Source organism: Lissotriton vulgaris, chromosome 6 (genome assembly GCF_964263255.1).
Source record: "Lissotriton vulgaris chromosome 6, aLisVul1.2, whole genome shotgun sequence".
NCBI classification, from domain to species: domain Eukaryota; kingdom Metazoa; phylum Chordata; class Amphibia; order Caudata; family Salamandridae; genus Lissotriton; species Lissotriton vulgaris.
This window is the reverse complement of record NC_141694.1, coordinates 499,129,268-499,146,949: the sequence shown is the minus strand read 5'-3', so window position 1 is coordinate 499,146,949 and position 17,682 is coordinate 499,129,268. Positions and strand designations below refer to the sequence as shown.

Genomic DNA, 17,682 nt, shown 5'->3' with positions numbered 1-17,682 from the left:
GCGTGGTGTGACTGAGGGAGTGCAGTGCAAAAAAGGCTTTAGCGTGAAAAAGTAAAAATAAAGAAGTGTATATGAAATTGGACAAGGGGGCATAGAACAAACTTTATTCGGGTGATTCTCGCTTCGCCAATGTTAAAAAAAATTTAAAGACAGTTTAAAAAATGCGCTGCCTAGAGATGGAACCAGGTCGACATGTTTCAGCAATGGGTGGACATAGTTGTCCTTGATTTCTTCAGGACCTCATAACAAATGACGACTAAAAAACAAAAGTGACAGACAAGTACACAAATCACCTGCAGTCTCCAGGTGAAGAGTCTCGTCTTAAGCTTACAGCTAATGTCGTTCACATAGCTTGTAAGACGTGAAGACCTCACCCCACCTGGCAGTGGCTCAGGAGTAGAGTGAAGCACCGCTCTAACCGTCAGTACTCCTTAGCCGGCGTCTGAACCAACTCAGTTCAGACGCCAGCTAAGGAGTATCGACGGTTAGAGCGGTGCTTCACTCTACTCCTGAGCCACTGCCAGGTGAGGTGAGGTCTTCACGTCTTACAAGCTATGTGAACGACATTAGCTGTAAGCTTAAGATGAGACTCTTCACCTGGAGACTGCAGGTGATTTGTGTACTTGTCTGTCACTTTTGTTTTTTAGTCGTCACTTATCATTTATTTTACATTTGCAGTAGCATTCATTTGTTATGAGGTCCTGAAGAAAGCAAGGACAACTATGTCCACCCATTGCTGAAACATGTCGACCTGGTTCCATCGCTAGACAGCGTATTTTTTAAACTGTCTTTAACAAATTTTTAACATTGGCGAAGCGAGCATCACCCGAATAAAGTTTTTTCTATGCCCCCTTATACAATTTTATATACACTTCTTTATTTTTACTTTTTCACGCTAAAGCCTTTTTTGCACTGCACTCCCTCAGTCACACCACGCTTCACCACTCATCATTCTTAAGAAGTGGTAGACCATACTATTGTTCGCTCAGCGGAGGAGATCTATCTACATTCTGATCTCCTACTGTCTGGGAAAACATATCTGCATAGATGGTTTTGACAAATCCCAAATGATGAAGGGCTTTTCCGAGTGGTGACTGATGGGTAACTCTGACCATCTATCGGGTTGTCATTGTTTACCATGCTTTATTGGTCAGCTTAGGGGTCTCCCGTTGTTTGCCTGTTCCCTGCACACCGTTAACTTACTTTTCTCTCAGACCCTCTGGTACTCTTTTGTTGTTCTATATTCAGTTGACTGTCATGAAAAACATATTGAAGAGCTTATTTGGGCACTGTTTAGCCCTGCTGAAGTGTCCATTCGTAGACGCAGCTTATGCTCCATATAGCAGGGATTTGTCTATTTGCAAGGGCTATGCGCACCTTTGAATGGGAAGTGGGAACTGGGACAGACATACACAGCTTAGCTAATACGAGGCACTCGAAAACAAGAACATAAACATAAGCGTACTGCTCTTCATACCAGACTAAATTAATGGCGTTGCTGTGCCTATGTGCAATGTTATATGGTCTTGTCGTAAGTGAACACAGTAAACAGATGAATGGCAACCAGCATGGTCCAGGGACTTGGGAGCACATTTCAATCCTGAAAACTATTGTTTTAATCCCCTTTTCACCACAAAATCATCTCCATAAATTTGAAATTCAAAATTGTGTAACATATACTTTGGAATGAGAACAAATGCAGTAAATGTAATAATTGAAAAAAGCTGCAATGCAAGAAGAAAGAAAATAGTCCCAGCATGACACCTGTGTAAGAATACACTTTCACTCTGTAAAGGCATCGGAGATCGAGCTATGCTCCAATGGTGGGTCAAAATTCCAGTAGTGAGCATAGCAGCAAATCGAAAGTAGAACATTGGCAACCAATGACAAAGACAGCCAATCACAGAGCCTAAAGTGGATGGAAAGATACAGCATACAATGCTGCCTAGCGAGACAGCAATACAAATGAGGCTATGTACCTTGCTATTCTCTATATTTATAGAAAAAAAATCATAGCTTAGTTCTGTGAATTGTGCACTTCAGGAAAAGATTACTTCCTTATATCTCCATCATGTCTTATACCATTTTTTCAGTAAATTGGGGTGAGGTCCCTTAGACCACTCGGGGCACTAATGCAGGAACTATTAGCCTTTACTGTTTCTGGTATTTGATGCTTTCATAGAAGAAATGAGACACTTCAAGATATGAACATAGCTTAATTATCCAATTACTTGTATTGTTGGTAAATCTCCATCTTGATTACATGTATACTTTTAATGTAATTTACAAGCATTCTTTGATGCTAAAATCATCTTCAGTTAAATGTTCCTTTACTTTTTACCACGCCAGCACTTTAGTAATGCTTATTATTAATTACTTGACAAAGATTTGCATACATTGAATACTAATGTAATTGTAAAATTTCATATTATTTCAATATATTGAATTAATTGTGAGTCTTTGTCCCAAATGAAGGGTTTTGAGTAGTATGGAAATACTGATAGGTACTTTCTAAATATGTCTATATGGGAAAGTAAGAATGTTCATATATCGATATATTGTAGTGAACATGTTTTCCACCGATAATCAGTCCCGAATTAGTTGTGATAATTTCTTGGAATTAGAACAGAAAATAGTATTTGAACATATGTGCTGCATTGTTGTATGACAGAAAAGTTTGTATTGTTACTCTGTATAGTCTTTACTAACACAGTGGAATTAAAGATGTTTAGAAGTGAGAATTAGTAAAATAACAATGCTGTATATGAATGCTCACTTTAGGAACCATGTCATGTTTTAATAATCTTAGCATTAAGCCAGTACTTACCAAATGTGTTGTGTTATTCTTTGAACAGAAAGAAGAGCATCAAGAAGCTATAATTCAAAGGTGATGCAGAATCTATCACCCTGCGTGTTCTGTAAAAAGGACTGTGATTTTTGTTCAAACATTTCCATTCAATTGCTTCATCATTCACCACTACTTGGTTTATTCATCAGCTTGTTTGTAATACATTTCCTTTTATAGTGAATGTGACTGTTAGGAGATTGTTTTTATGCTAGATTAAAAAAAGATATCTGTAGCTTGCCTTGGTTTGATGGGCTGCCTTGTTTATTGAAAACCTCAAATCCTGTGAAAGAATATTTTTATTTTTTGTAAATAAGACACAAAAAATACAGTGTTACATAGCAGAGACAGTACACCTTCAATGAGAAGACAAGGTCACATTAATTCCTCAAATTGATATAATAACACACATTTTATCTAAACTGTGTCTGCGTATCATTTTATTAATTTAGGAAAAAATAGGTTCGCATATCTTAACACAAAATGACATAGCATTAGATAAAAGTCCATAACAATATAAAATGATGTAATGTTATGTAAGGTATTGTAGAATACATATGTCAGTCTGTAATTTTGTTTTTTTGTCACTGAACTGATTCTCCCGTTACATGTGAAATGACTCCACAACAACACTCTTTCGGTAGGTACCATGTTGCCCCACTCATTATTATCGTCTATTCAAACCTCTGTACCCAATAGAGTTAGACTCTGTATGCTCACTACAATCAACATCATATATCAACCATGGACTATAATGCTTGATACAAATAAATCAAGAATCAAGTCAGGTACACCTCATTGTCTCTCCATCTGTAATGTAGTTTCCTTGTCATGGCTCAAGGGAGCTAATAAGGGGTGTGTCAAACTTGTGTTTAGCGTATCTACAAAAAAAACATCCTGGTACCTACAAAAATATATTTCTTCACCTCTATATAAATCATAATATACTGCTATTAAACTATGCAGACCATCAATATATATACCTTGTTCTCACTCGAAATTATTGCCTGATATTAAAAAGCAGCTCTGTGGATTCTCTGCCTAGTGAACCCATGGTTGTTTCTACAGCAAGAGCAGTATAAATTGGTCAGCCCTCTAAAAAAGCAATGCTATTATCAGATGCAGGAATGGTTGTATGCATTTTTATGAAAAACGAAAAGTATACAAAGTTGTTAATGGTGCAGTAAAATAAGTTTAATATATATTTCATGGTCGGAAATAGATACAAAAGAACACAATAGATAATTGAAATTAGATGTTATCCAGAAGAAGGTTTTAGTAAAGTTTATCGTGTGAATTAGAGCATGTGGTAGACCTTTGATTGTGCGCTTCTTACGAGAACTGGTATGAGTATCTTCTTGCAACACGGGTGACGCCCCCACCACAACCCACCATTTGAACAATGGCTAAGCCATCAATATCAACACTTGGCGATTGTGATCTGACAACTACCTGTACTACCTGTGTACTGATAAGTGAAGAAATTATCTCAAACATTTTAGTCTCAGTAGTTTCTAGACATATATTGGAGAGAACCACAATGTATAGAAACCAGACCGAATAAATCCTGCGGCACTGTGTCATTAGATCTCAAGGTAAATGCCCTAGTTCCTAGAACTACTTTCTGAATACACAACAACAATGCTATAGAGCTTTCCAGAGAACCTGTAATGTAATTTGACAAGAAATTGTGGCAACATCAGATTTGTATGAGCAGTTTTTGCTGTTGCCATGTGCTCATATTTACAATATGTGTTCTAATGCAAGCATTTTATAGTTAGGTTTTGGTTTGCTAGGTAATATACACATTTCGTTACAAGACCAGAGGCATATCATTATGCATTAATCCTTTAATGCCACTCCACATAGCACCTGAAAAAACATTACATCATAAAACAAAATCAATCTAGAATAGAACATCCACACAGTATTAGCAGTCCATTGGCTGAACAATCTTCCTCTTTTAAATGTAGCTCCTTGCTCAGATTAGTAATTCATTATCTTAACAAGCTTTTCATATTGGTTTAACATTACTGTGGTTTCCAAACTATGAAAACTACAATCTAAGTCATCTTGGTATTTATATTGCCAGTAGGTTTGGTATTACATAAACATTGAGCATTAATGTGCCTATTACAAAGCACAATGTGCAACATGCAGGTCAAAGATTTGTATTTTATGTAGACAGCTCAGTGGCCTGCAACTTTTGCTGAAGAGATTTGTGTGTTACCTATTGGTCAAAAGTTATAAATCTTGTAATATGGCTCAGTAAGTTCTGAACCAGCATGAAAAATCTGCATGCAAACTATAATGCTTAAAAGTAGAAACATACCGTTTTTTCTTTAATCTTTATTTATTCTAAATTTGCTAAAATTGTTCCTTTATATTTTAATAAGTAATTATTAGTAAGTGCTAGAGAAATAGTTATTTGTGTAATTACGAATATAGACCGATATATGTGACCTTCCAACAGCGTATGTTTACCTATTACCTGAAAAGCTTGGGAAACCCAAAAACGTGCCTTAAAATCATAGCTTTCAGAAATTCCGGCAAGTAGCTAATCATCCTGCAGCATCGCAGATGACAACCTGAAAATTTGTTTCACTAGGGGATTAATCTCTCTTTACTTCCATAGAGTAAATTGGTGATTAGATATGGTGCATAGATATTCATTAAAGCCAAGTTACAGGGCTTAATCCTTTTAAGCTTTAAGTTAAAACCCCTTTCTATGTTGGAGTGTTTATTCATTTAGGTTTACCTTAAACCTATGCCTTGAGCCTATTTTTTATAAATGTGCACCTTATTTACATTATGCCAGAGAAGGACAGTCTATCAGCTTACTCCTTATTTATAGTATGCCCGAGAAGGAAAGGGCAATTCCTGTGATCCCAGAGCAGAAAGTTAATGAGGAGATCTTGAAGTCATTATTCCAACATGAGAAGTGTATCTGTGTATGCGAAACCATTGGCAAATACTGCTCAGGAAGAAAGCTAAGAGCGGTTTTGACAGTGAATGATGGTCAATTTTAGAGGGAGTCAATGGAGGAATGGTGTCCTATGCGGCATGAAAAAGAGAAGTGTCCGATAAGGCACAATAGAGGAATGGTGTCCTATGTCGCACGAAAAAAAGAGGTGTCCAATGCGGAACAATGGAAGAATGGTGTTCTATGCGGCACAAAGGTGTTTGATACGGCCCAATGGAGATGAGTGTCATGAATGACACGCAAGACATGAATACAATGGTGGTGGGTGTCCTAAGCGACACACAAGACATGGGCATTCAAGAAATTGAGTATGGGGAGGAGGTGCTCCAGAGATGATGCACTTTATGAGGAGTATGTACGCAACCTCTGCTAGAGTGCAGGTTCACCTGCCCGTTTTTTCCCATACTCACCTAGGCCCATATATATACATATTCAATTTGAACATGTAAAACTTACACTCATATCAAAAAGTGTTAACCATTCAGGACCTATACCATTGGACTTACCAATCCTAGTCACCGGTACCTGAAAACCTAATGGATCAGGGTGTTAGCATAATTGGTAGAAATAGAACATTTGCACTCCTAAAATAACCACAACTCGGGAAAGGTTTAAACTCTTTATCTAAAAGCTTTAAATGCCATAATCCAAACATTGAACAATAGAAAATTCTCAATTAGGAAAATAACGATGAGAATGAAAATATGCAGAATTTTTATAAAGTCATCTTTACACATTTAACATTTAAGGGTGGGAAGAGAGAAGGAAACAATACAATGACATACCCACATTAAATATTTACCTAGAATGGTGTGAAGAACTAACCCTGGCCACGGGTCAGTTTAAAGGACAGAACCCCAAAAGTGCAGGCACCATAAAGCAAGCAGGTGCAGATCAGAATCAGGTAAAGCCAAATTGGATCAGGACAGGACCACCACAGGCTAAGACCGGCACCCACAATGCCTGCGTTACTCCCTCTCTGCAGCTAACAGCCAGAACCCGGTAAGAGTTATTGATCTCTCAGACAAAGTGCTTCGCCAGCACTTCAGCTCTCAAACCCTGATCTGGGTTTCAAACCTTCTGACAGAGGGCTCTGCCAGCACCTCTGCTCCCGATCACCTATTGAGTGCGTTGGGTCAGTGACAGGTCAGCTATTCGGACAAATCGGACAAATTAACTAACTAATTCTACCCTAGTTATACTATTTTTCAGGTCAGTGTACCACCCCCCAATGTTGCAATTGTAAGGATCCCCAATTTTGATTGGACAAGAAGAGAGGAGAGGTCATCACACCATACCAAAATGAAACTTTTCTTGATGATATTAAAATTAACGTTCCCGCCATTACTTTATTTTCCCATGCACTTTTATTCCACCCGGCAATGAATGTATCAATCAGTAACAATAGCGTTCAGTATTGAACAGTCCAGCTTCCTCTCCTGGGGTTGAAAGTTCACGCTCCGAGGCACATCTTCTAGTGTACTGTAAGCTTGGCTGTGATTCAATGACGAATGACATAGCTCCTTCTGGAGTTTGACATGTGCGGTGTGGTTTTTCAAGATGGAGTAATAGCACCTCCCAGGCCCAAAGATTACGATACATGAAAAGTAGAAAAGAAACAGTTTTAGAACACAGAATAAATAAATGCACTGTATACCACTTATCTCTACTCTATTCCCATTCCTTTATATGTAACTATTGCATTAGAGTTAAACAGAACGAACATCTTAGCAAAAGCAGCAGTGCAAGCTTCATGCATGCTGTAACACAGAGCAGCCATCTTAGTTCTGGTGCGCAGAAGTGAAAGTTTCCCTCCAAGCCGAGAAAGTTGTCATGTCACATGAGTATGACAGACGCATGCGCAGTATGAAATCCCGCGTAGCAGCGGCCATTTTAGTGCAAGCGGATTATGGTTAGTAGAGACACATAAGCAAGCTTCTTCTAGATACCTAACATGTCGTGAAATGCAATATTAATAAGACAAACATGTTGGTTAGCGCATTAACTTTATGTCGAGAGGACTGAATTCAAGCAAGTCGCGTTACATGCGAATCCTTGCTCCATCTCCTCCAAGGGGATGTTGATGGAGATGACCTCTTCCGTTGGGATCAAGATCAAGTTCCTCCTATCTCCAAAGCAACTTTGGAACCCGTTAGGAGAGAATATGTTCTCGCCCTACAGTATTAAACATCCCAGATCCACTTATAAGTAGCCGGCTGAACATGTGGGCAAATTCATTGAGAGGTGGATTGGATTTCCACTAGAGAACGAAGGGGGGAATGTCCTCAAGGCAGAATGTTCTAAGCCAGTCATCCATGACAAGTATGTCTAACACCCAATCGGCAGGCACTCCAGTAAGGGTCTTGCGAAATCCCTAAACAAATGTCAAGATTGCTTAGTTGATGTTGTAGGCCCACCGACAAGGATCATTGATATGTCCGAAGAGGCATATTTTTTATAGCTTCCATTAGACTTGGAGGCTAGAGCTTGGGCTCTTGCCTGCTATGACCTATCTCGGGAATGCCAACGCAGGACTAAAGGCTGAAAGTACAAGGCAGCTCTAAACAAAATCAACCCCAAGTTGAGAGATTTAACAGAGAAAGAGACCACAAAGAACCCTAAGGAGCGTGTTTTCGGTGAAGACATGATGAATACCCTGGGAGAGGGACCAAGGTTAGACCAGATAACAGGGAGAGTACTACGTTTTCTCAATATTATTCTTCTTCTCAGGGAAGACTTGGTGGTTGCCAAAAACATTTTACCCAAGTGTGGGAAACCATTACTCAGGATCCATGGGTTTTAAGAAACCATCCAAGGTTTCAGATTAGATGCCTCAGAAACCCTACCTATTTCAGTATACACCTCCACAGGAGTTGGTTTGGAATGCAGATAAACAGAAAGTAGTACACAAGGAGGCTTTTAAGAACCATGTTGATGAAGAGACAATTAGTTGGTAAATTGGATTTGAAGGATGCCTATTTTTACAATCCCCACTGTGAAGGATTACCAACCTCATTTTCAGTTGACTAGGCTGAATGGGCTTCACCAATTTTGTTCACTTCTATTTGGCCTTCCTTCAGCACCCTGGTGCTTCACCAACTTTATTTGAGGGAGAAAGGGGCGTAGGCATGGTTTTCTTAATTGACGATATTCTGTTTTTGTCCCAGTGTCAATCTCAATTATTGGACGAAAGCCTTCTAGTAAGTCTGGGGTTCATAGTGAACACAGAGAAATAGATCATCATCCCTTCACAGTCTCTAGACATTTTTAGGGTTCACAATATGTACAGTCAACATGGTTCTGCTTCAGGCTACAAGTTCGAGAGAGCTTGTGAGGCTACTAGATCTACTAAATGCTTCAATTCAGGCAATATTTTTTGGTTTGTTACACTATTACGCTTTGCAAAGGATAAGGCAAGAACCCTTTGGGGAGGTTTATTGTATGGCGACAGGATATCTCTAGATCAGAAGGAAAAGGAGGAACTGGTTTGGAGGTTAGAGATTTTAGATGCCTGGTATAGCCAGGCAGTCTTTGGATGTTCGTCAGACTTCATTCTGGAATCGGATGCAAGTTTAACTGGTTGGGGTGCACGCAATGGGTGTACAGAAAACTTGTGGATTATGGTGAAACTCAGAAAGATAGTATCATCTAAACTATTTGGAATTAACAGTAGGTCTTTATTCTCTCTGGAGTTTCAGACATTGTTTACAAGGCAGAGCAGTATTATTTTGAATGGTCTATGTTGGTGCGGTGGCTTATATAAATTGCTAAGGAGCCTCATAATCCTTAGATCTTTCAGGTTTATCCAAGAAACTTTGGAGTTTTTGGCTTAGAACCCAAAATCTGGAAAGGCAAATGTATCTGCTGGCTGAAATGTGATAATTTTAAGAGATTACAGCGAGTGAAGACTGCAAAAGGTTAGTTTCAGGGAATTAGCATTGTGATGGGGTCCTCTGAAGGTAGACCCTTTTTGTAAGCAGACTGACATTTCAGCTGAACAGTATTATGGTTGGTTGCCAGATCCAGGAGCCCTAGCAGTGAATGCATTCATTCAGAGTTGGAAGGGAACAAACAGTATTCCATTCCAACCCTCCCCAAAAACTGAGAGCGTCCTTAAAAAAGTGACACAAGAGAGATGCTCATTTATACTGATAACCCAGTCTTGGATTTCTCAAATGGGGTTTCAAATGATTTTGTAAATGTTACCATTATCTTAGGAAATTTTATTTGAGACCTATATTTTTTTTAAATATAAGGTTAGAACCACCAAATGTGCTTTGAAGTTTCTGATTTCCTTGGCAGATCTTGGATTGTGTTTTCACTTAGCATCATTTACCCTCAAAGCGATTGATGACAGGAAATCTATTGTTGTTTATAATTGAGGGTGTTTAGTGTACTGGTCAGCTTATTTGCACGTTATCCATATGATGTGTCTTATGATTAACTGTTACAGGATGTATGATGTATTATGATAATATTAAAAATGTGTATTCTGTACATCATGTGGTTTTGCAGTTTTTTTGCACATTCTTGTATTTTAGCACTTTTAAAGTAAATGAATCCATATATTTTTACTTATTATGGATGTATATTTGATTTGTTATTTTTATGTCTGTGCTTATATGGTTGATTATTTAACCGAACAAAAGCTTTTGACTTGGATTTTGGAACTCACTTGTGACATTCCACTTTTCTTCTTCCTGCTATTGAGGGTCTGTTGAAAGACGTAGATGGAGAGTAACATCCTCTGGTACAGTCAGGGGCTTTGAACTATCTTGGATGAAAAGTATTAGTAGACCTTCCCAGATGTCAGGGCCCAGAAACCCTTTACTAGTGTATAATACAATTTGAAGAATTCGGTTACCCTGGTGCAATAAAAGGAATGTGGATCCCATGGAAGGTCCTTTGAAGTAGATATCTTCCTGGTAGATCAGTTTGTAAGGGGCCTTAGTTTTAGAGCTTTTAGCAGCTACAGATCAGCAGTCTCTGCAGGTCACAGTCTGATTAATGACAAGATTGTAGGTCATTATGTTTTGGTTTACAAAGTCCATAAGAGCATCATTTTAAGAAAACCTCCTAGACCAAGATATAAAACCCTGTGGGATATCAATTTGGTTCTTGTTCTTATTTACTAGATGTCCAGGTAAACGATATTTGGATTAGAAATATTTACTAAGAAAGTAGCCTCTTTTTTATGCCTAAACTCTTGTCATTGAGGTTCAGATGTTTAGGCATTGGAGGTAAGTAACAGGTGCAGTGACCCATTCAGGATAACTTTATCCAATGTTTGATTTTGTGCAAGAAATTGTATGTACTGGATTGCATGAGAGTATGATTCTCAAATAAGTGAGTTATGACCTGATGGTGTTGACACATTTTTTATTTTATTTCTGAAACCTTTTTAAGCAGTTACCATAGTTTCTATCGCAAGATAGGTGAAATGTTCCATGCAGCAGACTGGTCTTAATTTGCAAAAGGTTCACCCTCATTCTCTTTGGCTACTCAAACCTTTTGAAGAGTTGGAAGTATGGAAGACAGTATGAGAAAAGATTGTTCTAATGCCAGTTCAACACGTCTGATTAGAGGGCTACCAACATGCATAATGGTAGTCTTTGGTCTTGTAATGAAATAGTGATTCACCAAATAAAACGCAAAGAGAATCTAAATTTCATTAAAGACAAAAAGGCTATCATTATCCCACCTTCCCATCCCAATCTGGTGGAATCTTTTTTCTTGATGATATAAAATTAGAAAAAAAGAAAAATAATAAAAAAACATAAATTGGTAAATTAGTATTTTGAAATTGATAAATGTATTTGCATCTGTTGAGAGAGAGAAACTTGTTTATTTAGACCATAGTCTTTTAAACAATACAAAACAAAATGCAAACAGAATCGGACAAAGTACGAGCAGACAAAATATTCCTACATCATAAATAGTTAAAATTCCTACTTGTTAAAAAGAAAAAAGAGAAGGTTAAAAGAGGGTAACACCCCCTGATACACAATTCATTAAACCCAAATTTTACCGAACTTTTCACATATCTGGAAGAATAAAAAGACAGATTTAAACTTTATAAAAAGGCTTAAAAGAACTTAAAATCAGTGCCCATCCTTTGATATCTCCCTTCCAAAATCTTTTACGGCCTTCAGGAATTTGCCCAATGCAATTGCAATTTCTAGTGAATGCATATCTGTTAATAAGCATACCGCATGGGCATGTGTAATTGTCTTATGTGATAGGAATATAGGACGTAAAAACAATTTCCTTAAATCCTGTACAAATGTGCAATCAAGCAATATGTGCAGCATATCGTTTCTTTGTCCACGCCCACAATTACAATTACCTTCTGGGCCAATCAGTACAGATTTTAATTTCCAATCTATCTTCCAGGGGTTGATCCCAACCCGGGTACTTAGTATTTCATGTCGTAACCCTTGGTTGGGCAATATTTCCAGATAAGGGAACCAGCCTTTATTTACCCATGAGATCTTCAGCCACTGGACCGACTTTTTCTCCTGCATGTAATCTAGGTCCTGTGCCCTTGAGAACGACTGGCCTTGTTCCCTAAGTGCTTTCTTTGTAAAGTCGCCTATCAGGGCGTTCTGGGTAGATTTCAAGTTAAGAAGCCCTGATACTTTCTGGAGAGTCTTTCTCACCTCCTTTGCCCAGCTAAGATTACTTGTCTGGATTTCCTCTCCACACTATTGTGAGACCTTAGGTGTCACTCCTAGGTCTTGGCGCTTCCAGAATCTTGCTAGGGCCATTTGAGATTGTACACTCCAAGAAATAAACCCTAGTTCCATTCTAATTGCTTGAACCATTGTACAATTAGGTAAAGACAATAACATTTTAAAAAATGTTCCCTCTTCCTGATCCCACGCATATTTACCGCTCAAGTATAACACTTCTGCCCCATACAATACTTGGGGGGGGGGATCATTGCTTCATATGCCTTTAACATTGGTTTATGTGTCATGTCTCCATATTCTTTGTTAAACTTTTGTAGCCCACAAGTGGATGAAAATGCTTTTGCCTTTTGAGCCTCCAAATGGGTGCGCCATTTTAGTGCACTATCAAACCAGAGGCCTAAATATCTATATTCCTTAACTGCCTCTAGTTTGTCATCACCCAAAAACCAATTGAAATTCTTCTTACTCTTCCCAATTTACAGTCAGTGTTTTCCTATCACAATAGTGTTAAAAGCAGTTAATTTCCTTTGAAGTCCTATTTCAGTTTGATCCATGATCACTAAGTCATCAGCATAAAGAAGGCAAGGAACTTTATGGCCATTCATTTTTGGACTTGCACTTCTTTCCACTTCAAGTGCCGCGGGGAGATCTGCTAAAAAGATTGAAAATAACAGGGGTGCCAAGACGCACCCCTGTCTAAGACCGTTCCCTACTGGTATCTTGTGAGTTAGTGCCCCCTGCATATCTCTAATTACCTGGGCCCAGTTTCCACTGTGAAGCTCTTTTAGGATCACCAACAAGCCAACCGTTAATCCATACTTTAACATATCTTCCCAAAGTTTATTTCGATCGAGTCAAACGCTGCCCTAAAATCGACAAAACAACAATGTAGCTTCCCATTTTGTTCTATCGATTTCTGGGCCAGGGCCCATAGGGCGAAGCAGTGATCTATTGTAGAGTGGCCTTCTTTAAAGCCACTTTGTTCCACTGGGATGATTGCTCTCTCTTCTGCCCAAATCTTTAACCTACCCAATATTATCTTAGCAAAAATGTTCTCTCCAATATCGAGTAGATTAATTAATCTATAGTTCTTTGGTGCATTGACGTCTCCTTTTTTATGGATCGGTCTAATTATCGTATCCTTCCAGTTACTAGGTATTATTCCTGATTTTAGAATTACTGAAAACATGTTAGAGAAAAATTCCGCCCACCATGGTGTACGTGACTAAATTATCAGTGCTGGCAGGTTATCTGGACCAGCGGCTCTTGTTAAGTTAAGGGTCTTTATTGTATTCAGTAAATTTTCTACTGAGAAGTCAGGTTTTAGATCGTCTACTAGGCCTCTCCAGTTCCCCTGCACTTCCTCTTTAATTTCTCTCCCCGCTGGGTATAGTTCTTTCAGGTAAACCTCCCAAGCACCCTCTTCTACCACACAGATCATTGAAGCGGCTGAGGCCTCTGATACTGAACGGACTAGTTTCCAGAACTGCCGTATGTTCTTGGATTCTAATGCCTCCAGCAGTTTCCCCCAAAAGGTATCTTATGGGCTCTTCTTGTACTATTAAGAAGCAATATATAATCTTTCTTTAATTTGGCGAGGCTTTCTGCTCTAGCCTTATCATATTTTTTACACAGACTGCGTTCTTCCCTCCTTATTTCTCTTTTCTTATTTAGACAGTCTGTATTAAACCAATTGCCTTTCTTAACCTGTGTGATTTGACTGCTCATGCTGCCCTTTACGTCTGTTCTAAGTTTAACCTTAATGCTTTGTACCACTTGGTTTATCTTATCAACATACCAGGCCAAGTCTAGACCAGCTGCAAATCCTAGGGGTATCTTTTGTTGGAGCCTGGTTAACTTTTCATATATTTCTTCAGTTAGCTGTGTTGAAATTCACCTAGGATAATCCATCTGTTGTATAATTACCTTCTCGGTGACAGTTACGTTAGAATAGGCCAGCACCAATTCTAAGGTGTTGTGGTCACTATCTTCTGCATGGTTGACTCTGAACCCCTTTATTAAATCGAAATTCCATGCTGGCATAATCTATGGGACAATATTGTGACCCTTGTTTAAAAGTTTTCTTAGCCGGGCGGTCTTGTGGGAACCTACCATTCAAACAGAAAAGGCTCTTGGTCGCTAGATAGTTACCCAAGTTTACATCATTCAGAGAGCATGAACTTTTGGGGAACATTGCTTCCATTATATTGTTTGATTCTAAAATTTCCAGATACATGAAATCAAGCCGATTAGGGTTAAGTTTATTATTAAAATCTCCTACCAACAAAATCAAATCTGATTCGTACTTTTCATACAATAGATCTAAGTCATTCTTAAATTTTCCCATTTCAACTCCATATTCAACCTGGGCATCACATTGCATGTACACATTGAAAAGCAACACATTTTCATACTTGTTACCAGCAGCGAATAGGGTTATTCTACAGCAGAGTAGCCATTTACATGTTACAGTGAGCTAGGACACCTTTTTCACCAATTTAGGCATGTACATTTGCACCATTTTCAATTCAGTGTAGGAAAATTATAAATGTTATCAAGTTCAGTGGCATAAAAAAACGCACTTGTACTTCCTTATTTGTTTGTGGCACACATTTTTCTTTATATTGAACATCATGACAGCTGGAGACGAGAAACAATAGAGGCTATTTAATGCATAAAAAGTCTGCTGTTTCGAAAGCATAATCATGATGAGTTTTCAGGCAGCCAGTTTGATTTGCGGTTTTAACTAATTTTTAGTTTATGTATATTTAGGTCCCCAACAGCTATTGATATATGTATGCACACTTCTTCAATGTATTTTATATTTTTATATAATTCACAGGCCTTGGCATACGTTAATGTGGTCTCGTTTGTGTGCCTAAAGGAAACAAGTTTGTGAATTAGGCCGCTAGGTTGGATGCAGACCTCCGCTAACATAAGATGTACAGCTACATTTCTGAGTTAGATAATCTGGTTCATATGTGCTTAATTGCTGCATATTATGCAAGTGCATTTTCTGCTGCATTTGATAATGGAAGCTAGTGAAGGGATTTTTCCATTTTGCTTTTCACTATGCCTAAAGAATCTGCTTGCATTTGTGACCTTCTTCAAAGCTCTGTGATGGTGGAAGGAAATAATACAACACTGCTTCTTCCACATGCAGTGTTTAACTGTGAAGGTGCTCTCCTTTCTCCACAAGTCCAAACGTATGTAAAAGAATATAAAAGGTCATGCAATTGGAGCAGGGCTGTTAGTCTCAGCCGTTTCCCGAAAGAGATCCTGAAAGTTGACCTTCCGATTTGAGGCCTACTGCCATATAGGTATGTAGGGGGGAAGCATTAAATGAGTCAGGAATTGTTATGGACAATTAATACATCGATCTGTGAGCTAGTTGATAGAACATGATAGGGCATTAGGGATGAATGATGAATATGAGCAATGTTTGGGGTGTATATAACCTTTGCTTAATTTTTTTTGAGTAGCTGAAGTGTGTTTATATTCTCTGGGTGGCACAATCAGTGCTGCAAGCTCACTAGCAGCATTTGATTTACAGGCCCTGCGAACACATGGTGCACTGTACTAGGGTCTAACAAGTAAATCAAATAACCAATCATGGAGTCACTAATCCATAACAATAATTTACACAGGGAGAACTTGCACTTTGGTACTGAACAGCAGTGGCAAAGTGCCCAAAGCATCTAGATCAGCAAAAACAGATGAGACAACAGCACAAAGTGGAAGGGAGAGTAACACCAATGGTGCCAAGTCCAACAGGGACCCAGTGAGGGAATGCTGTAGTGTCAGGCTGTAGTAGGCTCTTAACACTGGTTTTCCCCAAACACTCCCTAAGTGTGTCAAAAAAAGAAATTCTGCAGTTTCCCCAATACAGTCTCCTCCTCCCCTGATCTCAAGGGTACAGGTGTCAATAACTCCAGTAGTCATTCCCTATGGTTAGTTAAGGCTGATGGGACCCTGAACTTTTTGTTGATTCTCCAGAAGGATACAGCTGAGGAAGAAAAGATGGTTAGGGAGTCTGAGAGGTTGAACTTTAGCTCTCCAGGAGCAAGAAACAAGAGGAATGAGCCTGAGAAGAAGAAGTGGTGAGACAGAAGAAATAGAAAGGGAAAAAGAAAAGCAGGAAACGGAAATGCAAGAGAAAGAAATAGAGAGCCAGGAAAAAGACAAGTAAAGAAATTGAAATAAAAAGGATAGGAGCAAGACCTCTGACCTCCTTGTCAGGAAACTGCTCTTCCCTCGCGCAGCTCTGCCGTGAGTGCTTCTGCCCCAGTGCTGCCTCCAACCGGTGTTCGAGGCTCCTGCGCCTCGCTTTGCTCTTGACCTGCTTTTTTGCCTTTCTTTCTCTTTTTTTACTTTTCTCCTGTTGCCTTGTTTGCCTCTTGTCTATTTGTTTTCTCCTGTTGCCTTGTTTGCCTCTGTTGTGTCTTGCCTTTTGCCTTGTTTGCCCTTGTTCTCTTTGCCTTGTCCTGTTTGCCTTGTTTCCCCTTTGCCTTCTCCTTTATTCTTCACCTTTGCCTGTTGCCCGCTTTCCTGCCGCTGCTGCCCCCGCAGTCCCTCCCCCTCCCAAGTGCTCCAACCTCCCAGCTTTCCCACCCTCCCCCGACCTATACTTAATGGTGGCCACTGCGCAACAGAGTGAGCAAATCCTATGACATCTTGGTCAGGAAACTGCTCTCCCGTCGCGCAGCTCTGCCGGGAGTGCCTCTGCCCCAGTGCTGCCATGATCAGTGTTCGAGGCTCCTGCACCTCACTTCGCTCTTGACCTGCCTTTTTGTCTTTCTTTCTCTTTTTTTGCTTTTCTCCTGTTGCCTTGTTTGCCTCTTGTGTGTTTGTTTTCTCCTATTGCCTTGTTTCACTCTTGTCTGTCTTGCTTTTGCTTGTTTGCCATTTTTCCCTCTGCCTCATTCTGTTTGCCTTGTTTCCCCTTTGCCTTCCCCTTTATTTTTTCACCTTTGCCTGTTGCCCACTTTCCTGCCACTACTGCCCCCACAGCCCTTCCCTCCTCTTGTGTGCTTCCGCCTCCCAGCTGTCCCGGCCTCCCTGGACCCCTGCGTAATGGCGGCTATGCAGTGGACGCATGCAGCTGGCCAACCGCTGGGGCGCAAAGGGCAAGCCCTACTGCGCCCGTCCTTGACCCGACCGAG

General features: G+C 39.4%; 1 protein-coding gene across 1 annotated transcript in view; it reads left to right on the top strand.

Moving 5' to 3' along the window:
• LOC147707490 (CD109 antigen-like) overlaps positions 1-3,819 on the top strand; it is a 911,073-nt gene extending 907,254 nt beyond the window's left edge. The window contains exon 33 of the mRNA XM_086926507.1: positions 2,856-3,819. Within this exon, the coding sequence (XP_086782633.1) occupies positions 2,856-3,025 (170 nt within the window). The 3' untranslated portion in view covers positions 3,026-3,819. The remainder of the gene's footprint in view (positions 1-2,855) is intronic.
• Positions 3,820-17,682: the final 13,863 nt, after the last annotated feature.